At 41.0% G+C, this 23,488-nt stretch overlaps 1 protein-coding gene across 3 annotated transcripts in view; it reads right to left on the reverse strand.

Moving 5' to 3' along the window:
• LOC121619020 (histone deacetylase 7-like) overlaps window positions 1–22,537 on the reverse strand; it is a 43,540-nt gene extending 21,003 nt beyond the window's left edge. Inside the window, exons 1-9 of one of the 3 annotated variants that reach the window (XM_041954664.1) lie at window positions 22,348–22,537; window positions 5,660–5,844; window positions 5,027–5,114; window positions 4,443–4,557; window positions 4,172–4,251; window positions 3,102–3,215; window positions 2,843–2,934; window positions 2,105–2,203; window positions 1,543–1,696 (exon numbers count right to left, since the gene is read on the reverse strand). In XM_041954664.1, coding sequence (XP_041810598.1) covers window positions 1,543–1,696; window positions 2,105–2,203; window positions 2,843–2,934; window positions 3,102–3,215; window positions 4,172–4,251; window positions 4,443–4,557; window positions 5,027–5,114; window positions 5,660–5,844; window positions 22,348–22,363 — 943 coding nt within the window. In that variant the 5' untranslated portion in view covers window positions 22,364–22,537. Of the gene's footprint in view, window positions 1–1,542; window positions 1,697–2,104; window positions 2,204–2,842; window positions 2,935–3,101; window positions 3,216–4,171; window positions 4,252–4,442; window positions 4,558–5,026; window positions 5,115–5,659; window positions 5,845–15,406; window positions 15,765–22,347 lie in introns of those variants that run through there. The other 2 variants (XM_041954663.1, XM_041954665.1) reach the window with 2 other exon arrangements.
• Between the last annotated feature and the right edge of the window lie 951 nt (window positions 22,538–23,488).

A 23,488-nucleotide genomic window follows, 5' to 3' on the forward strand; every position in this document is an offset into this window, starting at 1 on the left:
ACTACCCTATTTAAGGGCTATAGCTGGTTTGTACTTCTGAGTTTTCTGATTACAGCAACATGCAACATCACATGAGCTCCCACCTTACTTGAGTGCCCCATGTTTGACAGAGGGTACCAACCACTTGTTGTTCTGGAAAGAAAACCAAAATCGTTTCCCAAATCTTGCTCTACTTGCATGCTAATATCTGGCCATACCTGCTTCCTCTGCACCTGCTGAGAGGATATTTAGTGTTGGTGGAAAGATATTCCGACCAGAGTGATGCCACCTCAATGATAATGAGGTGATGATCATTAAATGTAGCACTGTTACCCCGTGAAGTAAATATAACAATTAATGCATTCACCACAGCTTTGTGTTATTTGATTACTTTAAAATGAAAATATTGTTTTTTAATATAAGTATGTATGCTCAATAATAGTCTCTGTATTGTATTTATTGTATTTCAGATATTCCAATATGGAAGAAAAAACATGCTAAGTATCACACTCTCATTGATATGTGGTTAGAATGAATTTCTCTGAATGAATTGCAATTAATTTAAAATTCCAATTCAATTCCATATCCTCTGGGGGTGGAGCCAATTCAAATTCAATTCAAATTAACTTCCTGAATTGAATTGAATTCTGAATTTTGTACAAGCCTGATATACATTTATAGAAAAGGCTGGCAAACGCTCTCTTTGCATGCTCACCTAGGACTGTTCTCTGTGGGAATTTATTTGTTTCACAGTGCAAACTCTGCCAAAGGTGCTACTTTGGCTTTGGCAAAATTGACCTTGGTGGGATGGTTTAGGGTTCACAAAGCACAGCTGAGCCCCATGTAGTCCTGCCATCTCTGCCACTCTACGAGCTCCTCTGTGGGCACATGTGTCTCATTTAGCACCTTGAGAGAGAAACTCTCTTAAAGGCAGCCTTTCTTGCACTGTCACTGGAGCTAAGAAGCTCAGGGGTCAAACACAGCTTCAATGGCAGAGTACTCCTCTTCATCTTCTTCAGCAGGTTTCTGGGATTCTGACATGGTCAATATGAACATGTCAGAAATCTGTCTCTGTGAAAGGACGAACTTTGAACCAAGCACTTGAATTGCAAAGAACTTGGATATTTCGAGGTTTTTGTTAATAGCATGGCCCTAAAAGAGGAAGACACCAGGCTTCCCTTCCTTCTTCTAGCAGTGATGCCATTTCAGCATAATAGTTATCTAAGGTCCCATGCATGAATTCCAAGAAGTCATCTTTCATGGTAGGTTTCCTTTGGGAATAAAACTGCAGACGCATTAAGTTGGTATGCATTCTGTCAGTTGTTTGGAAGTCATTTTCTAGCCATCCAGCTATCTGTGTCATCTCTAATCCCCACGGGTGAGTTCAAAATAAAGATCCTTGAGCTTTTATGGACAAGCTGCAGCACAATTAAGATGATTCAAATGTGGATGTATACACCTTTGTGTTGTCATTTGCGTGTCCAAATGCATGTGTTCTGCATATGTGCATATTGAGATTTTTCTGTTTCTGCTGCACAACACATTTACAGTAACACAACTCACGAGAGACAAGTTGGGAGTGCACCAGTCCAGTATGCGGTTCCAGTATGAGCACAGGCTGCAGGTGCTGAGCAAGGGCTGGACTGCTTCCTTCTAGAGGCAGGTACACCTGATGCAGAGCAGATACTGCCAATGGCCTTGCTACTCGCAGGTCAGCCTGGGGAGAGAGGAGTGGAGAGGAGAGGACAGGGGAGACAGTGGTAAGAAATGCTGGAGAGGTTACTAGGCATTAGGAGGGTCCTCATCATGGTTGCAGCTTAATGCAAATGAGCAGTTAGCAAATGAGAACAAATGATGGTTAGTACATAGGGTGAGAGCTTAATGTAGAGACTCAAGAATCACATTAACCACGCATGAAGTGAGTAAACTGTCACATGACTGATTCACAAGATATGAAAGTACCACAGATATCAAGAGGGAAGTGAAAGCCTGAATGAACCACCGTTTCTATTAGTGTGCATATGTGCAGGTACTATTTTAGACATTCAGTCTTAGATACACATACATTCATATCATGAATCTACAGTTATATTCTGAAGGGAACCCAGAATGTATTGTTACTCACCTGTGCAGGAAGTCCAGCAGTGATATTGGGCATGGCAGTGGGATTGGGAGGTAAAGTGAAATGGGCCAAACTACCATCCTTCAGCAGCAACTTGTGTGCCTGAATGAGACAGACAGTGAGACAGACAGAAATATTAATTATACAGATCATCTGTACAGATAATCATGTCAAATGATCACATCATCTGACATGATTTCTATATATAAATACTATATTATTAAAATATTAATCTACTGATGTTTAAATAAGATGAGGGGTGATCATGCAACATGTAGTTGCACAATGGACCATCTGGCCGTCTCAAATCTCCCTTTATACAGTACAGGCACCATTACTGTACTGCATTTAACACACAAGTAACATTCAACTGTGGGTGATTGTCCTTTAGACAGCAAAAGTAAAGTCACAAAAAAACATGGACCAACACTTGTGTCATCATGCAGTAAGTAAAAAAGAAAGGAAATATTTTATGAAATTATCCAGATTGGGAATATAAAGCAGAGGTGCATGAAGGTTGAACACTTCTTTTTTTGTCATTCATGCCAACATACGTTCATATCCTTTACATATTGTGCAATATTACATATATTTTTTTACTGTTTTGTATATTTTCTGCTTCTGTATAATAGTATTAACACTATTATTATTATTAATCTGTAGGCAGCATACATTTTATACTGCAATTGCTACCCATGTGCAATTATATATATATATATAATATATAAAGGAAGGACTCACCTCATGAGCCAGTGAGCCATTATCTGAAAGGGGGCTGTCGTTGGGTGAGCTGCACCCTGATGCTGGGTTGCTGCTGCTGCTGGGGGAAGAATCTGGGTGACAGAATTGAGACACACCTATCAACTCGTGATTGCCAATGCTACCAGAACAGAGACAGAAATGGCACGTGAAAGCAACATTAAGTTAGAATTATCAAAGACACAAATAAAACAGAAGCATAAGAACATGACAGGATTCCAGTTAGATTGAGATATTCTACCCAGAGTTTCTGTCCTGTGCTTGACAGCAGGAGGGGCGCTGATCTTTCGCTGCAGCGGGTTTGGCCTTGTACTGATGAGCTTCCTTATCCTGCACTTCAGAGTGGGCTCAGAGACTGCACGCACACAAATATGTAAAAATGAATAGGTGAAGAAGCACACACGCAGACATAATTATCTCTTAGGTCTAATGAAAAGACACCTATTACTGTCAAACCAACAGATGATAAGATGACTGATGTCATACATTTTCTACAACAGCAAAAATGCTCTCACTCAGTAATGCACACACTACGTTGTATAATGATACACTCATTGCCATTAAAAAAACAAGTTAAAACAATCTGCAGCACATCTGAACCAAGGAAATACCTCGATCCTGGTCTATAGCGTAAAAAAAAGATCCATGTTTACATTGGTCAGGCTCTAATAAACCCAAACAAAACAATCAATCAGTGGTTGGCTCAGAGCAGATAAAAGGCAGCTTTGTGTTGTCGCTGAGCCAAAGAAAGCACTGAAGGGTGTGTGTCTGATGTCACCTAAGGGTTTTAGGGCAATATATAATTCCATTTTGAATGGTTAGTGTACTTTCAGATATGTACAGGAAGATAAAAACACTCCCACTCTCATTCACATGATGAAGGAGACCTGCTCTGGACTCTCACGCAGTTCATTTTACACATACCTTAGTTAAGGTTATGTAACTGCTTTGGTCTTTGTGTCTTGCTGTCGCTGTTGTTTTTATGACTGTTCAGTCTCTCTATGGCCCTGCAGGCCTGGTGCTTAATGAGCTTCCTTCATCTTACTGGAAAGGCAACTCCTGGGTACATTCATTCTCTACCTTGCTCTCTCATTCTCAAGTCCAGAATATGTAACGTAATGACAGTTTAGTGAGACAGTGAAAAGTATCACACTGAACAAAATATCCCACAGAGCTATGCAGTCAGATCAACTCAAATTACATAGAGTGCATCGCAACAGACCTGTCATGGAAAATCACCAGTGACCTTCACAGCTTTAACCTCAGGGTGGGAACCCCCATCACAGACACAAACAAACAGAGGTACCTCACCTGTCCTACGCAGGGCAAGGTCTTTACGCTGGTCACAGGGTATAGGGTGAGGCTTTGGTGACATGTCAGGAACCGGGAGCCTAGGTAACCAAAACATTATTGGATGGGCTGCTTCACTCATGAGACGGTATGAGGGGATTTGCTTCTTAATAATTCTTAATATGAATATTATTGTATTACTCTCATTAAAATCTGAAAAGGAATCAGGCCTTCTGGAGCTCCGCAATATTACAACGATAAAATGTCACAGTTGTATTTTTGTCTCTCTCACCTGTATCCTGGTGTAGGACTGCAGTGGTTGGGGGTAACCCTGTCATGGGGGGGCTGGCTCTTCATAATTATATGTTCCCGAAGTTTTTGCCTTACCAGAGGACTGGCTACAGCACCTACCAGTTAATAAAGTCACTTCATCAGGAAAAAGACAGTGATCTGTGTCATGTACAGCCATACAATAAGTAGACCTATAGCCAACAGTGGGGCAGATAATATAAAATAATGACAAAATGTTTTTGATAGTGAGATATGAATAGTTTTTTTTCACAGTACTGTATATTAGTGTAGTATCAGTAAGAAGCCATGAGGCGTCTGAAGTAGGATCCAGGATATTTGTGACTCTTCATTTCCTCTCCATGGTAAAAATAAAAGAAGCGTGTGTTTCCTGAAACAAGTGTGTTTGTTTGACTTTGGTTTGATATGAGCACAAATTTCCTTGGAATCTGAGAATACACCACAGTTCTGGAAATCCCCCTCTTTTTCATTGAAACCTACAGTGTGCTATGACTCAGGTGAAGAGCACGTCAACAGTCAAACGGTCTTTCAGGGAACCTACGAAAGCACATTACATGTGATACTCACTCTGCTCGTCTTTTTTCTTTCGAATCAGCTGTTGTAGCTCTTCTCTTTTCTCCTCCTCCATCTCTCTTTGCCTGTGTTCAATGTTTAACTGAAAAGAAAAAAAGAGATATTTACACTGACTAGTCTGCTCTGCTTGAACTACGCATACACTGCATGAGACAAACACTGCTACAATCACATTTCCTGACAAAAAACCCTCTCTACATGACTGAATAACCTGTGTAACCTGGGTAAAGGCGTGTGACAAAAGCAACTGGTTCGTTCTTGCGGTTAATGTGGCAGGAGGTCGATCTGCCTTTCGCTCTGTGCATCTCATCCTCACCCAAATAAATTTCACGTGTATACTCAGTCATACCAAGTCTCTGTTTATGTACTGAATGCTGATGCTACAGAAATATTAATGTGTTTATTTTGACAACTTAACCGCACTCACCAAAAAACAAAACAAAACTAACAAACAAACGATCATTCAAACATTTAACCAATGTATTTACCCAACCATAAGTCACACTAATGCCCACTTCACACTCACTGTCACTCATTGTTTATTTCTGGTGCTGCTGAAGCTTTCCTTTGTCACCGTCAGCCTACTAAGGCTCAAGAGTGCTGTTCACCTGACACGTTTGCCCTTACCTGCAAGTGCTGCTGGGAAAACTTGGAGCAATGCTGAGAGGTGAGGGGTCCAAGGAAGAAGGGAGGGCGGGGGGCCAGCATGGCCGAATCTGGGCTGCGATGTAAGAACCTCTGGGTCACACTTAGGTCCATGGGCTGCTTCCCATGAATGGATAATGAAACCTGATTGCTGACGATCACATCCACTACAGAAGGAGAGAGAGGGAGAAAATAACACATCAATTAGTTGAACAGTATCAATACGCTCATAGATGAAGAGCATCACAAGTTGTGGAAAAATCTCAGATGTCCAGTTAATAACTTGAAGGGCCACCTGAGGAAGCATATATCTAACATATTAACAGAAATTCGAAGTATAATTGGAGTGTTGTTTACGGCTTGTGCTTTAAATAAACATGATCAAGAGTGCACTCAGTTTATTTGGCATAAGTGTATGCCCAGATGTGTACTCGTGCTTCAACTCTGCACGTTCACCAGTCATATTTCATTTCATTCAAGTCTTCCTGTCTCAAGTGAACTGGCCATTGTCCAACACTGCATTCAGGAAAGCAAAATAGAGGGGTGTTTGTGAGTGTTGGGGTTGGAGGGGCACAAAAAAAAGAAAGAATGAAGGAAACAGGGTGGGGAGTTAGATTTTAACATTGTGTGGTCAAGGCATTTGGGTCAGGTACATCAATCTGTCATCTCCCTTCCAGGTTTTACTGAAATGAAAGAAATAAAAAGATAAATTTAGCACTAGTAAGACAATTGAACCAAGCTTCATAGTCCTGATGAAAGACAGATGTATTTTTATAGGTGCAGGAAAGTGGGAAAAGGTTTTCATTCATTTATGCAATCTTTTGGAGGAACCTTACTGATCACCTCAAATGATTTAACTGTAGCATGTATGGCACGATATCTACCTGATGGTATGACATATAAAACATAAGACAGGAAGGCTAATGATAACTGGTAGTGGGGGAACATCAGTCTTAGGTTTTTCTTGAGTTTTGTAATGCTCCATAAAAACAAGGCCAAAACATATGCAAGCTCACGGATAACTTGATACTGTTTTCACGTGTCAATGCAACAGACACCAGAAACCAATAAACATGGTGAGGAATGTTTCGGTTCTGACACAAAAGTGTAGACAGAAACAATATGGAAGGAGACACCTTGCTCCCTCTGGGGTAGAGAGACAGTGGGAGGGAGGGAAGGACATGGAAATTTACTGAACCCGTATGCCCGAATGAGTGCAACCCAAAATATTACTCAACATTACTCACATCATTCCTGTAAGTGGACGCTTCTTTACTGGCATACCCTGCTGAATTACGCTACTCACCGTAGACAGCAGTGCAACACAGTAACAACTTTGCAAGAACAACACCACCTCTCACAAGTATCTCATAAAAATATACTTGCATTGCAATTATTCACTTGTTTTGGGACTCATCCAAGAGATGACAAACTAAACCAACTGCACTGATAAGATATACTACAAAAAAGACAATAAAAATGGTTCACTGGACCACTACATTTGCAGAAGTTACAGAGACAACATTATCACCCTTACTTTCAGAAGTGCAACAAAATGGCCCAAAACAAACCTCCATATACAGGCTGCCCACAAGTCCCACTAAGTTCCCCTCCTGCAGGAGCCATACAGTAGAGCATACAGATTCAGGCAGCGTTATTTGGTTCTCATTCCCACCAAGACTGATGCAAGACTGACTCAGAAAGAGGAATAATAATGTCAGTGAAGGCGTTTTGGGTTGACAGAATTCTTTTAAAGAAGAAAACACTCCCACGGTCTTATTACTGCAGGTCGAGTGGGACCTATTTACAGTAGAACATGAAAAAACAGATGGGGAGTTAATAAGACCAGAACTATTTACAGTACCAGATAATGTCCTACAATTTAAGCCAAATGGTTTCAATTCTGCAGTTCTGCTGTCCTGCTGAACAGCACAGTACAGATCTCATAATAACAACACTTTTTGCTCATGGGGACAGCCATTTTTTCTGTATGTGTGAGACAGTGGAAACAGATATACATTTTAACAAGCTCTTGTGTGAAAACTAAAACTTGATCCATGACTGTTTGTCATGACACTGACACTGGTTGACAACAGCTGTAGTGTAAAAATTATGCCTGCAACTTACACACTTCTTTCTCTGCACAGTTTTTCTGCTTCACTGGAATCCTACCTTGCCAGGTAACTGAAGGATGCCAGGACATGTCAGACAAAACAATCTCAGAGGCTTTTTAAAAACCTCTCCCACTTTCAGCTGGTGACAGTATGTCACTGCTAAAGTTGACTGGGCTTGTTTTTTTAAGTGGATTTTTTTTAGTGTTCTTGGAGAGAAAAAAAAAACGTGAAAGGTGAAACAGGAAGTACTTGTTACAGCAGAACGGTATGTATTATCAGAAGAATCTATGTGTGTTTTGAAATTCGACAATCACGGGAGCATCGGGAAGGTGGTGGGGACCTAAATAATCAGCATACACTCGCTCACACACACAAACACACTCGATTACCAAACCAAGTCACCCCCCCCGAGAGAAAGGAAATGATCAGGAAGTCAGCCTTACTTCTCATCTGAACAGAAAAGAAACACCTGCGGTATATTTTTACCCCGAAAATACACTGAAGACCAGGCTGCAGCAACGATGCATATCTGAATTCTGCAACAATGTGACACTATATGCTCTCCCAGAGACACATGTTCTACATTAGATGACTACTCCTTTTCCTGTATCATTCTGCAATTTTAAAGGAAAAGCCACTCTTCCACATAAATATGTTAACTGTAGCTCAGTTTTTGTACTGACAATGAAGTTGTGACTATAGGCAGACTTAGAGTGTGACTCATTATATGACTGGACACAAAACCAGTTTGCTCACCCGATGCATTCAAAAAGCCAGTTAAGGTTTCTCCCACACAACCCTAACCCTAACCCTAACCCTAACCCTGGTCCTGAAAGATTTTAAAAGCTGTTAAATACTTCCTATCATCTCACCTACAGTTTGTTACAAGACAACATTTACAGTACACAATTATTTCAACATCACATTACAAAAAGTAATGAAATTGTACATGTATTTTTAGACGACAGTGTTTTCAACGCTCTGCTATTCGTCATGCTCTAAAAATGCAAGATACATATTTTAAAGCTCAAAAGAAATGCCATATTACAGATAAAATCTGGAACATTAAAAAAATAAGGAGAACTGCACCAAGATGAGATCTGTGTGCGTGCTTCTCTGTCTCTCATTTGAGCATTGTGGTGCTAAAAATAGGCAGGAGACAAACTTCTGGTTTCTGTAATAGCATATTCGTTTCACAACCACCATCCTCTTTTTGTGTGCCTTCTGCAGCAACACACTGAAGCACTGACACACACACCTGCACACACGCACAGGCTTTACTGGTGCACTCACACACACACGCAGAGACACACACTCAAACAGAAACAGTGACTTCCTGTTTCTAAAGTTAGTCTGCACCATAACATCCTCTTGGTTCATTTAGGCAAGAAGAAGCTGCTATTTTGGTTGAAGGGCTTTATTGGCTCATCTCTGCAGCTTGAGAGTTACAGTCGTCCTTCAGCAGTATTTATATCCACACTGCGGCCCTAAAATGTACTTTGTTTATTGTTGGACTACAGCGAACTCCACAGCGGTATTGGATGGAGTTACGTCTGGAAGTCACACATCAGGTTAAGTGCTAGTTACTATTTGTATACATAAACACAGGCAGCAGGCTTGAGGTTTATGCTTGGTTAGACGAGCAGCAAAGCAGAAAGAGCAGGAGTTCTGAGACATAAAGTTATGTGAAACATAAACAAATATTGATAGTTTCTAGTAAGATATCAAGCATGCTAACTTGTGCTGAGTGTAAATTCATTATGCTTACAATCGGGCTGATGCTGAGCACTGTACTAACTCATACACAATCACAATTTTATGACAGCTACTCCACCGTGCTGGCCACCTTCAGCAGTTCCCCCAGCCCACCACCTATCCCCCGTCCTTTTCTCTGTCCCTCCCCCGTCCTTACGTTTAGAGGAATCCACAGCTGTTGGGGACATTCTGTCCCTCTGCTTCCGAGCAGCTGGAGTATCAATCTCCTTATGTGTGCATCCATATGTGCATGTGCATGTGTGTGTCCATCCTATACGTGCCAAGGTATTAATAGCTTGCAGCTGTTTCTTTTGAGTGTACACAACAGGTCTTTGTGTTTGCATAAGTAGGATCTGCTTGTGCGACAGTTGAGGCTGCGTGTACACGTGTATCAGTGCATCAGTGCCGGCGTGTGTTGGTGCCAGTGTATTAATAGCGTCCATTTGTTTCTTTTAGAGGAACACTGTGGTTCTTTGTGCAAGTTTCAGTACATGTAACCATGCTGCATTATTTTTAGTGTCACCTGTCAGTTAACACTTGTGTTATTGTGTTCAATCATGCAAGTGTGCATATGTTTGATGACACTAAGTTTGTATGTTGCTGATTCTCAACATATTAATAGCATCCCACCACTTGTTTTATGAGTGTGTTGCATGTGTGTGTGCTTATAACTGTATTAATAGCATTCCCAATTGCCAACACATGTTTCTGTATGTGTATGGCGTGTGTGCGAGTGGCTGTCAATAACTTTAGCCTCATACAAATCAGTGCTATGGCAAATAGATGTGGATAGAGAATGAATTTACTACAGCCAACCACTATGAGTAAGCTGACGACAGTGGAAAATGTTGGCTTATCCCAGTATTTGGATATATATTGTTGGCATATATCTGAACAGAAATTGCAGTACATAAAACTTTTACATGCTTTGTTTTCAAGTGTGTTTGACTCTCATTAGTCTTGATTCAAGTTTAACATTTTCGCTATTTAAAGTTACTAATAATAACTACATTTTTAGAGAACTTTACATTGTAAAATGTGCTTTTGTAAGTTGCTACTACTACTACTAGTTGCTACTATTATCTGTGATAATAAAATTCTAATTTAACTGCAAATATGACTGTAAAATTTTGCATCCCGACGTAAAACAATTTCTTTAAATCTTTTAATGGTTGTAACTAATGATTTTTTAATTATTTAATTGTTTAAAAATTGTTTTGCTATTAAATGTCAGAAAACGTCAACCACAATTTCCCATAGCTCAAAACACAAAGTATGCAGTTTACTATGTCACAAAACAAAGAAAACATTAAATCCTTGTACTGATGAAGTTGGAACCATACAATCTTAGGATTTTTACTTTAAAAAATCAAACGATTATTCGATTATCAAAATAGTTGCATATTAATTTTCTTTCAATCATCATGAAATTTGAGGAATCCTGGGCAAAAATCTTTGTCATGCAAATAATGCTCGGTCTACATCTCATTATCAGATGTTTGGCATTTGTTGACAGTGGCAACAAACTCTGTAAAGCATACTATACAGCTATTTTCCTTCTCCCCTGTGGTTTATGAAGTAACAACTATGCCACAACATAAGCAATACATTCCTACACTCGACTATCAACAGGATAACAGTACAAGCAAATACAAGATTCTTTCATCGTTTTGTCTTTTCTATCATAGTCATCTGAACTGTTTTGTACCTTCTCTGCCATGCTCTTCAATCAAAAGTTCAGAGGTCAGACAGTTCCAAGACTTCTCTTGATGTTGTGTCCCTGAGGGGGTGCAGGAAAAAGATGAGGGGTTGCCAGCTCACTGTAGAGTTGTGTGTATATGAGAGTGTCAGAAACCAGCATGCTCCTCAGTGTGATTCTCTAGCTTCATTTCTCACAACCAAAACAAAGTGACAATTGTTGAAATGGTTTCATTTTTTTCTCCCGTGGCTTCCAAAGGGTCGCCTTTCTTTGAACGGGGTAAACAGAGCTAAATTCGTCCCAGGGTGCTGTCATAAGGTTGGCATGAGACCGAAAGTCTGCCTTGCCCGAGGACATACACAATGTTTTCCTGCTAAAAGAATTGACATTGATACTTTCATGACCAAGCAGGTGCTCATCAGTGTTGACATAGTACATTAGTACTAATACACACCCTCACTCAGACAAATCACACACAAATTATCACCTTAACATTGCCCTCAATTATGCAAAGCAAGACATGAGCCACCATTTGACCTTACGGGAACACCAGCTGACTTCCTTTATGTACTTCAAAAGAAAATAAGCATATCTAAGTATGGTCTGATTCAGGTCAGTGGTCTATGACCCTCATCTCTACCTACAAACATCAACCCATTCTGTGCGATCCCGCCATTACCAGTTGTCACCTGGAGGAATGTGGTCTTTACACACCTCCACACAAAGAATTACTGACATATATTTGTTTATAAAATGTAAAAACTCATCGCCTGGCATAAGGATGATTTGACTGAGAGAACAGGTTCTCATGCCCACTTCCTACTATAATGTCTGCCCATGTGTCTGCAGTATACCATGTATACCTGTTTGTTATTGTGCACTAGGTTAGAAGGCTATGCACACAGAAGAGCTTCTTTTTAACAAATACACCCTGCAGTCAGTAAGATATAGGGTTACTGTCGTCTGATACTAGCCTGCTTTTACTGCTGGTTTTGATAAAGTTTCTGCCTTTGCTTGAACTTTGATTTCTCTAATACTGTCCATCTTTTGCTCTCTCTCTCTCTCTGACAGACACACTCGCATGATACACAAACAGTGCTGTTTTTTTCCAGGAGCAGAGTGTATCAGTAGTCAGCTGAGTTGATCTTAAATCGGGAACAGGAAATGTGATCTGGGGCTCCGGCCGGTCCAGAACACTGTCCCTATTGTCAGTGCACTGCTGTAGCTCACACTGAGAAAACACTGGGGACTTTCAAAGGTTATCTGTCCTGAGAAAAGGTTGCTATTCACTTTCACAGCTAGCCTTCAGCACAAAGGTATACCCAAAATGTATATTTGATGATGGCATGATCACCAAATATGACTTTGTCTTGTCTTGTGTTTCTTTCTTTACATGTAAAGGCATATCTGGGATCAATAGAGCGGTCTATAGAGGATCTAATCCATCAAGTCTCTTTCAGTGTTTACTCAACTAGGGTTGTGGTCAACTTAGTGGAAAAAGTGATTAATCCACTGGTTGTGGAAGGTCCCCCACTGGTCTTTTTAGTCATCCATGCAGCATGGAAAGTAAAGGTAAAACAACCCACTTTTAATGACCTCAACTCATCAAGCTGAAGACATTAAAGACATTGTGAACACTTGTCCCATCTATAGCTGAACTGATTAATCCTTTAATTAAGTAGCCAACAGGTAGAAAGCGAATCAGCAACTATTTTGGTAACTGATTATTTGTTTACCATTTAAGTTTTTATTTAAGCAATAAAACCAAACACTGTTGGACTGTTGATTGGACAAACCATGATATTTTAAGCCATCAGTTTGTGCTTTAGGAAATTGTGACTGGAAGTTTTCCAGTTTTTTTATTTTCTGATATTTTAAAGACTTCAAAATTAAATTAATCCACAGGTCAATCAATGATGAGAATAACCGTAGTCACAGCCCTAAATTCCTTCTTACCAAGAGCTCAACAATTAATAGTGTCATCGATCAATCAATTGACAGAAAATTAATCTGTTATGATAATTGATTAATCTTTTTGTCCCTTTGCAAGAGATTTTAAAATGACAGTAAACTGAACACTTTTGGGTTTTGGACTGATGGTCAGATAAAATGAGCATTTTCTAAACAAAAAGTATGAATCAATGATTCAAGAAAATAATGAGGTAGATTTACTAATACATGAATGTAATCTTTACAGCAGCCCTTGTTCCAAACCTGTACTCAACAGCAACAGATAAAAACTAATAAAAAAGAGGCACGCATCCAATGCAGGTAAGCTTTTAAGATCCCCAATTTTGGGTTAATTGAAATTTTACTGAATAAATGTATATTAATTTCTTACCCAACTCAAGGAATATCAAAAAAGAAAACTAAAACATCTAGAACTCCTCTGTTTCCCTACATCATGTGTAAAGCCACACAGTGGGTTGAATCCTCTGAAAAGCCTTCAAATAAACATGATGATCTTATGTGTTGTAAATAACTTAACGATTAACGAGGGTTATCGAGGCTTCATACCTCAAAAGCAAGTCAAAACAACACTGACTGCTAGCAACCACACTGCCGTGCAACTGACTAAGAAGAGTTATACGAATTTTAAGCATTACCTTACAACTAGTCAGGCTACAGTATGACTCACAGCTGATGCCAGGTGGAGAAGGAAAGAGACAAACTATGTTGACATCAAAATGTTTTGGTATGCATGAATGTAAACCCTACAGACAGAGAGACAAACAGAATTCCCACATCGCCAGTGTATGTGGGAGTACTTTTCCTTTTCTCTTAGATGATGGTGGTAAAGTTTCACTTCAACCTTCAGCCATATCAGGCCTATTCATTGTTTGTGACTACGACAAAGCTAAACCCGTAGGCTGTCACAACTTGTAGAGTGCAGGGGCCTTTGTGATCAGAACAGTTTGAGTAAGATGACACCGATCGTGTAGCATAAAGGGCTGTTATTATCATCAAAGTCTGTATTCAGCGATACGCTTTTGTAAACACACATGCCTCGATAGAGTATTTGCACGTTGCAGAGAATCACGCATGCAGGCAGACCTTTACCAATTCAAAGCAATAACGCTGCTGGTTATCTGAGATGATGAGAAGAAAAAATGAAGGAGTGACGGAGAGATTTAAATCATCAGCAGCATCAGAAAGGGGGCAGGGGAGCGTAGGTGATGTCGATTCCCTTGGCATGGCCCACATGAAACTAATGTAACTGTATCCCCGCAACAACACTGAGGCTATGACCTCATCCCGTCCAGAGAGGGAACCTGGACACATGAGAACATTATTGCACGCATGGCTGCCGTTTGTGTGAGTGAGTGAGTGTGTGTGTGTGTGTGTGTGTGTGTGTGTGTGTGTGTGTGTGTGTGTGTGTGTGTGTGTGTGTGTAGGTTTTCATTTTCTAGGGACTGAAGGGGCTTGGGTGGGATCTAACAATTTTAACGACTTCTTTCATAATACAGCACACACATTCAAACACAGCAGCCCACCCCATGGTCCATCAAACAACCAAACATTTGTTGCCTTGTAGTGAATGAGTCAAACTTTTCAATGACGTTATGGGCAGAAATACATCCAGTAGGAAATTCTACACTTGCACTCACAATGAGGCCTTAATTCCATAATTACACCATCATTTGCCCTATTTATCACCTAAAGATAGTCATGTTGCCTGTCAGATTAGGATAATTGCCAGGGCACCTTGAGTTACACACAGTCAATTAAGCAGTCCATCAGGCAGCTAATAAGGTATTAACTAATTCAGGCTGAAGCATCTGACTCTGGGTCATGACCCAGACATGATCACTTTGATTTTGGAAAGTATTGGCCATATTTTTAATTACTGTTTCTTTAGATGAAAGGTAGAAACACCTAACTGCAATTGAAAATGTCAGCCAGGTGAGCCTTTACACCTGTTCAGTTTGGACACATGCCAGAAGGCAGATAACATAGATTTAAGCTACCATTAAAAGTGTTCATGCTACTATGCAACTGAAATGTTGCCCACATTTTCACCACAAAACGAGACAAACAAGTAGTTCAAGTCTAAATAAATTTTAAGCAAAGTTTAAGCCTTAAAAAAAGTAAGCAGGTACAAGTTTTAACCGCCTTTGCTAGCTACTTCTTTGTGGATATTAGCAAGTGAGTATCGCCTACCTTTTGGAAGTGAAGTTCAAACGCGACGCATTTTCAGTTTCATGCGATGAGGCGCTGACAGCCAGGCTTAAAGTAGCAGAAACAAAAGAAAAGGTGGTCTATCTTTTTAAAAATGGTCTGTCCTTGTCATATCGGCTCTTTTTTTTGACTGGACCGGTCGTTATTGTGTCAAATTAGCTGGCTCGTGTTCTGTAATAAAATCCAAACCGTCGGTTCCAACCGTCAGCACGCGCCACTGTCAGGGCTGTGTACACGCAGTAAGTTCAGCTCAGTACTTCAAAAATGTTCCGCTAATTATGTAAGAGAAAGACCGTCCACCGTCCCCGCGGGCTGCTCTCCACTTATCTGTCTCCTCCTCACCGAGCCCGACTGTCGCTGCCGAAACCGCTGATAAAAACCTGCTCGGAGTCTCACTTTCATCCGCGTGCGCTGCTGGTGTGAGGGCTCCATCTGCTGAACTCAGCTGGGTAAGGATGCCCTGCGCGTGTGCGTGGGCGCGCACTTGCATACTTTATCCGACAATGGACCTAGACATTGACGGGACATGCTGTTGTTGTGGGGGCTATTGAACAGGCAACATACTGAAGGAATCTGCAGTCAACGCAGACATCTCTTATAATCGTCTTGTAACAAAGCAAAGATGTCTGAACTGATTTCAAGCTTGACTTTGAAATGAATAACCCCCAAGTCAGGGGAATAAAAATACTTTAAAATCTAAGCATGCCATTTTAAAGTAAACACTCAAAAAAACATATAACATCAGTTTTACAATGACTCAGTCCCAAAGCAACTCCTCTGACCAGTTTTCACATGTCACTCTCAAGATTGTGTACCAGCATTGTAGGCAGGCCTAGCATGGAGCGTTGTTTGTACTCAGCACGAATAAATAAAAACATCAAATAAGCAAAATGAATAATTCTATGAGGTAATAAAAGTCTAAACTTAGGAATCTGGTTTTGCTATAAACACAATTGTGCATCAAAAAGGTTTCAAGAACGCAGCAAATCCTCCAGTTGATATAATTCTTTACATCCACTTTACCACAAATTTGATCCTCCTGGTGCAGGAGGGTGCTGTGGAGCCCTCAAAACCTATAAAACCTCTTTTATATTGATGTCCTAGCTTTACTGAATTCTTCATATGCTACTAACTTAACAAGAATCTTCTTCTGTGCCAAAGTGTTTATTGTACTCTCTAACATACCTTTTTTCCTGATTTTATTGTATTGTTATTTTTATTTTGGGATCGGACCACATTGTGAAGCCAAGAGCAAATTTTCACATCGGCAGACAAGCACACAAACAACAAATTTGCTCTTAATTTGCACAGTGCTGCTGCCCATTCTCACATGTCTTCTCCCAGACTGAACTCCTGCTTGTGACTAAATCCACCCTCAGCCAAAAAAAAGAGAAAAAAAAGTCAACATCATTGGCTCCATGAAGATAAACCAGTGTGGGACAAACCAGCTAGTATAAGACGGTGAGCCGAGACAATCTTTTATTTCATGTGACCCAGGCTGGTCCTGGCCCTGTGAGAGAGTCAATAAGTTTGCCATTGTTTAGTTAAATTGTGTACCTAAGGGGGAAATTATGGCTTGGGCTTAAAAAATTGCTATCAACAACACTCAGTCTAATTTCAACAACAGTATGTGTTTTCCTCTGTGCTCTTGGCAGGACTTAACAGTCCATCCCCCAGTCACGGGGCTGGCTGTGGCCTGAATAATTTGAGATACGCACAAGCAAATTGAATTTCATAGCAGATCTGCCATTTTGAACAGAGCTTCTTCTATTTGCAGATGTAGAGAGTGCTTGGTAACTGTTGCAACTTAAGTTACATTTTCAGAGAAATTAGCTAATGTAAAACAGTGTCTGTTCATTATATTTAAATATATGTATTTATTTAGTCGCTGTCTTGTTATGGCCTTTTCATATGATTTCATGAGCCATTATGAACATGTCATTATTCATATTAATCATGCCAACATAGGTCTCTGATTCACTGCTTTAACTTTATGGCACCTGTTCAAACCACGTACACTGACACATGTTAGGGATGTATTTGTCACCATGCACATTTGGATGTAATTATTTAAAATGCCTGATATCTTGTTATGACAGCTCTTGCACATATGACAGTTTTATACAAAATTGGAACTTGCACAGAAATGTTGGCCTTAGTTTTTATCAACACGAATGATGAAGATGGCACCAACTTTGGTGTTTCTGTGAACACGTCATCAACACCTCAACAGAGCTGTCTGTTCCTACCCCCCCACTAATTCTACATTGTCTCTGCTGTTATAAGGGCGGTGCCACAGCTGGATAGCATGTGAGTGTTTGGAGGTGTGTGTGGGTGTGTCAGCCTACCTGTCTGTGTGTGTGATGGATTGAGGCATGAAAGCCAGAAAAGACACATATAGCACATATGGGTAGGACTCCAAGGTGGAGTTTTGTGGCCAGTAGGGCTCACTGCTCTTCCAGTCACAGGAAGCAAGTAGGAATGAGAGGAATGCAGTCAGGCAATGCGGTGATGGAGGGAGCAGCAGTTGCGGGGCAGATTGCCAACAAGAGTGAAAGAAAAGGAGGGAGTTGGGGAAAAGATAGGGAGAGCGAGAAAGTGATTAGAGAGTGGAAAAGGCTGGGGAGCGAATAATTACGATGCACGATCGGGCAAAAGCCAACATTAGGATGGCTCCAGAGCCGCGCAGACACGCTCACATACCAAAACAAATGGCCAGCAACGGCTTTTCTAGTATAATTGTTCTCTCTGATATTGACAGTTTCATGTGGTTAACCGTCGCGATATTGGACGAGTCACAGACGGAAATGCCACAGTACATTAGTGTGACCTGCGGAATGTGTGGAGTTATCAGTGGAGCAGATTCCTGATGACGGGTGTAGGCTGGGGGTCCACAAACAAGAATTTGTTTTTTAATATCCAGGGGGTCATTCTACCTGGCCGATGCACACATACAAACACACATGCATGCAGAGACACGTATAGATAGCGCACTCACACAGATACAGAGCTTTTCTTTGATTTGCGCTCACCTCTTTCAGGATGACTACCCTTTTCTAACTGTTGTGTTGCTTGCACTTTTTTGTGTTTGTCGTGATGTCTTAGAGGGCTTCACGATACGTTCAAGATAACAAACCACCTATCCTTAGACTTGTGTTTTAGGTGAAGAAAAATCCCCAAAAACTCAGGAAGAGCAGTAGAAGAGAGATACCTCTTCCAAGACTGACAGACATGAAATAGGTGTCATATGGACAGAGTAGACAGAATTAGCAGTAGTAGCAGTAAACTACAAGGTATCAGTGACTTAAAGCTGCAGTCATCAATATTTTTAGATTAAAACTGGATCATGTGGTATTTGAAATGGGTCACTTGTAGTGTTGATCCCACAGACAGTCATCTCTATCTCAACCTGTACAGACAGTTTCTTGCCCATTAATTTGGTTTTACTGCAGCTTTACTGCAACAACTTACTATGGTGTCTGTGTTGTGTTCACAGACTGTTTCACTGCCCCAAAATGATAAAAACAAATCATGCATCAATGCAGCATTGAGTCACCAGTTAACATGGAATACAGAAAAGAGAAAGAAATTCAACTCTACAGATCACCGCCTTGTTGCGTACATAAAAGAAAAAAAGATCCATTACGTATGTAACAGTGGTTGTGGAAATGCATCGTTTCTCTCTGCATAGTAAAGACCAGTGCACATGTTCAGGTTGGACCCGCTACGCTCTAGCTAGCAGCTGTGTGGTAACTTTGAACTGAGAAGGCGCTGGAGTCTGCTCGCAGCGGTGGGTAGCACCTAAAGCCTTTCCATTCCCAACAGCAAGTCAAAGTCAGCCCACAGAGGGGATAGATAGAGAGCGCACGCCTAGTTTCTCTGGAAACTCACTGCGATGCTGGAAAGTGTTGCTTTACGACGCCTTCGCACCCCTGTGCCCGCATGTGTTGGAAAAGGTCAAAACAGAGTTCAGAACAATGTGTACCCCGGTGAAAAGGTTTGTGACGTGCCTTTTAAATACTACACATGTCGACCTGCGCTAACCTGTGAGGTGGCGATTTCACTGCAGCTCCTGTGAGCTTAAAGCTCAGTTAGACAAAATCTTCTGATGTTATTTATTAGAATATAGACGAATTAAGAACTTTGATTTGGTAAATGTCCAAATGAGAGAAACAAAACATCCACACAAAAATCCTTGGCCTGGATGGTAATGTTAACAGTGAGGAATGTGGAAAAAGCTTATCATTAACATTTACTTTATGTTTAATGCTAAAAGTGGTTTCCATCTCTGTTCAGTGCTCTCTGAAACTACCTACTCAAACCACTTCCTCTATGAAAAAAATCCTTCTGACAGTTTTTCCCTGCTCTTAAGCTTCCCCATGGCAGTTACATTAAAATTAGATCAAATTCTTGCAGTAAAAATACTTTTCCACAAGGGGGTGGCACTCAAATAACTGACTGCATCTATTGCTTGTTATCTGAACAGGAACAGCAGCCTGTTCAGGTGTGAGAAATGGAAGAGAACTGACTATTGGCCGGTCATTAGTATGATGCATGTTGACCAGTGATCTCGAGTTCCTTCTTCATCCCTCCACAGTGGTCACTTGACCTCAGCTGGCAGCCTCTGCTGTGGTGAAGAAGTCTCTTAAGACCAGCGGGAGCTAAGTGAGAGATGATCTGTTTTGGATCGCCATACTTTTGGCCTACTGTGCAGCCAAGTTACAGTACTGTCCTTAGCAAGGAAAATGTGATGGAACGATTGCAAATCCGAATCTTTAAGCTTTGATTTTTTAAAAAAATTTCTAATTAAAAGTTTCTCAAGACAAAGGCCTCTTTAAGATAGATTAAGTTAGAGAAGGCTTGTTAGCAGTCCCTCTTTGACCTCAGACAGCCACTCGGCTTGATTTGGACACCAGTGAAGTGATGCGACACCCCGACTATGTAGTCTGATTCAGTGACCCTTAGACAAAGAGAGTCCCCGAGGGCCACTTCCAGCTGACTGTGGCCTCTTAACCCTCTGCCCCTCTAAGTAAACATACTTAGAGTTTGATGATTTACCACAATGACAGAAATACAGACCGTGAAGTTCATGACACGTTTTTTCGACTGATTTTTTCAGACATTGCACAGGACATTTCTTCATTCTCCCACAATAAAACCAAATATGGCTTCAGTTTTCAATATGCTCTCACCTTTCAGTATTCATTAATCTACCAGTTATTTTCCTGATTTGTGGATTAATCATTTGGTCTGTAAAATGTCAGCAAATAGTGAAAAATGCTCATCACGAGTCTCCAAGATGATCTTTAGATTGTTGCATTCTTGTTTAGAAATGCATTACGATTAATCAGTGATCATGAGTATTGCCCATTCATTTTCTGTCAATCAACTCATCAATGAATGGACTAATCATTTCAGCTCCCGTTCACACTATAAACCTGTGAATGACACAGTATGATGCAGGGTGCTTTTTGCTAATAGTCTCATTTTAAAGGCTTTAGTTCAACAGCGTTTTTCAGATTTTAAGTGATGCTAATTTTGATTGCAAATGGATTCAGAGACACACCCCAAGTATTAACCTGATTATCAGTGATCATGGTGAAACACAGCATTCCTACAATCTATGAAAGAAACATCATTTATAAATTTGGGCAGGATGGCATCTGTCCAAGATGCATCTTTAAGCTGTAGTTTTTATCAGTATTAAACTCCCTAAAACAGTCATTCGCGTTCATCACTGCAGGCATAAATCAAACCATGAATTTCATCATTACACCCCCATTATTTTCAGAGAGGACACATAGGAGTTACACTCTGATTTATAGCTCAACAAACCACGTAGACAAGTCTCTAAAAATGGAGCAGCACGGGAGAGTAAAAATAGAGGGAAAGTTTAGTGTTTTGGGCGAGAGAGCGAGCAAAGGCTGAGGCAGGCATTTCATCTTATGCGGCAAGATTTATGCTCAGTGCACAAAAATAAGGAAGGAGGGGGCTGAAGAGCTAACCTTGCACAGCAACGTCTGCTAACTTTTTGCTGCTGCTTTCTGATCATTTCTAATGTAGCGATAATGTTTTAAGCATGTGGTGGCGGTGATGTGATGTATTGGGCTGGTGCAGATTTCTATGAAAAGATGTGTCAGCCAAAAATAAAATAAAATAAAAAAATGCATGCACAAGCAAGATTTGACAAGCATGTCAACATTTTTTACATTTTTGCTCCCTGCTGGTGGTGTCCTTGCTTAAAAGCAGAGGACAGCCAGTGTGGTGACAGCGACTTAATTAACTCTCACTGTGTCAACCAAACCTATTTCCAGCATTATTCTCGCTCTCATCTCTCGTCTCCCTCTGCGCTGCAGTGACGGACCGTTGTTGTGTGTCTCCTCATTCTTTGCACTCTCATACTTTTCGTGGACAGACTAGCTCTCCAGGGTGGGTGGGTCTGTTTCCAATTTTCTCCCCTTCCCCGTCCTGAGAAACGACACTTCCAAAACCAAACAAATAAAACCCAAGAAATGAGGTACGTTTTTTTCTTTTTTCTTCCTGTCGTGCACCACAATGTGCGTCTTGCATGTTTTATATGTGTACGTGATTTTGAAGCGTTTGCAGTGGTGTCAGTGTAGAGGGGAGCCGCTACACTGAATGCAGAACAAACCCAAGCGTCTCACAGCTGAAGCCAGCCAAAGCTGACCATCTGCCGGCAGCAACAGTGAAGATGAACCAAAGCAACAACTGGACCAAGAATCTTGAGCCCACATCTGCATAACTGCCAGAACAGCTAAAATCCCTTCTTCAGAGTGTAATACATAAAGGTTGTCATACTTTCCTGGTGAGAGACAGTCAGTTGGAGGGCACATTTTTTACACAGCTGTTACACATTCTTTCAAAGATAGACACATTTTGTGCAAAAGTGCACCAGCTCCTACCTGTGAGTGCTGACATCCAGTGAGACGTCCCTCCTGGCTCCCACAGCAGTCCGGTCAGTCACAGAGGCAGCGGTCGGGCAGGCTGGGAGGCTCGGGGGGAGAAGATAGATCCTGCTTTGACAGGGGAGTGGTGCTGCAGCGCTGGAGCCCGGCTGTGCGCTGACAGAGGGAGTCACAGTCAACTGTTTGATACAACAGGCTCCCTCTGACTTTTCTGTGTCTTGCACTTCCTCTCATGTGACTATTAACTATCTCTCTCTTTTTTCTTTCTCTCTGTCTCTCTCTCTCTTAATCACTCCCCCTAATTCTTTTTTTTTTTTCAGAGAAGACACAGTTGCTCTGCCCTATCAGCCCCCTGTAACTTTTTGTCAGTGCTGCCCCTGCAGCAGAAGCTACGGGGATGGAGGGAGGGGGGTTGTGAAGGTTGTGTGTATCTGTGTGTGTGTGTGTGTGTGTGTGTGTGTGTGTGTGTGTGTGTGCATTGGAGAGACAGAGAAAGAGAGAGATTGTGTAGCAGCTTGTGTCTGACAGACAATAGCAGGAAGTGTTGCTTAAGGATGCACAGGGCCAAAATAAGAAAGCTGCGTTGAGCACTGCAAGTGTTAAAAGACGTGTCACAGCACAGTGGTATTGCACTGTGCATGTTAAAGTGAAGCCAATAACACTGTCGACAAAAATCCTACAAAGCAAGTTTGTTGTTGGAATGTCTCACTGTCATCGTTTGATTTAACACCATAGCAAAACACCAGTTTCATAGCCAGAAATGTGTGATGTTGAGGTGAAATTTAGGCTGACTAATCATTGAAGCAAATAAGAAGAAGGATAAAATTCTCTCAGCAGGAGCCATACGTGTGACAATCACCACAGCCCATTTTCTTTTCTGTACTTGTGAGATAAACTCCAAGGCCCAGTCAAGCTCATACTTCTGTGTAAACACACAAATTGAGCATGCAGTGTGATTACTTGCACAAAGCGACATATTTCAGCCTGCCAATTGCATTTCAGCCTGAGTGAAAAAAGGCCAGAATGTTTGTGATTTTCTTTGCGATTGCAGTTCAACGGTTTAGAACCTCCAGCTAATTCTAGTAGTTTGTTTGATTGGGATCTTATGTCTGCGAACTCGCTGATAACTTGCCCTCTC

The sequence above is a fragment of the Chelmon rostratus genome, chromosome 2 (genome assembly GCF_017976325.1).
Source record: "Chelmon rostratus isolate fCheRos1 chromosome 2, fCheRos1.pri, whole genome shotgun sequence".
NCBI lineage: Eukaryota > Metazoa > Chordata > Actinopteri > Chaetodontiformes > Chaetodontidae > Chelmon > Chelmon rostratus.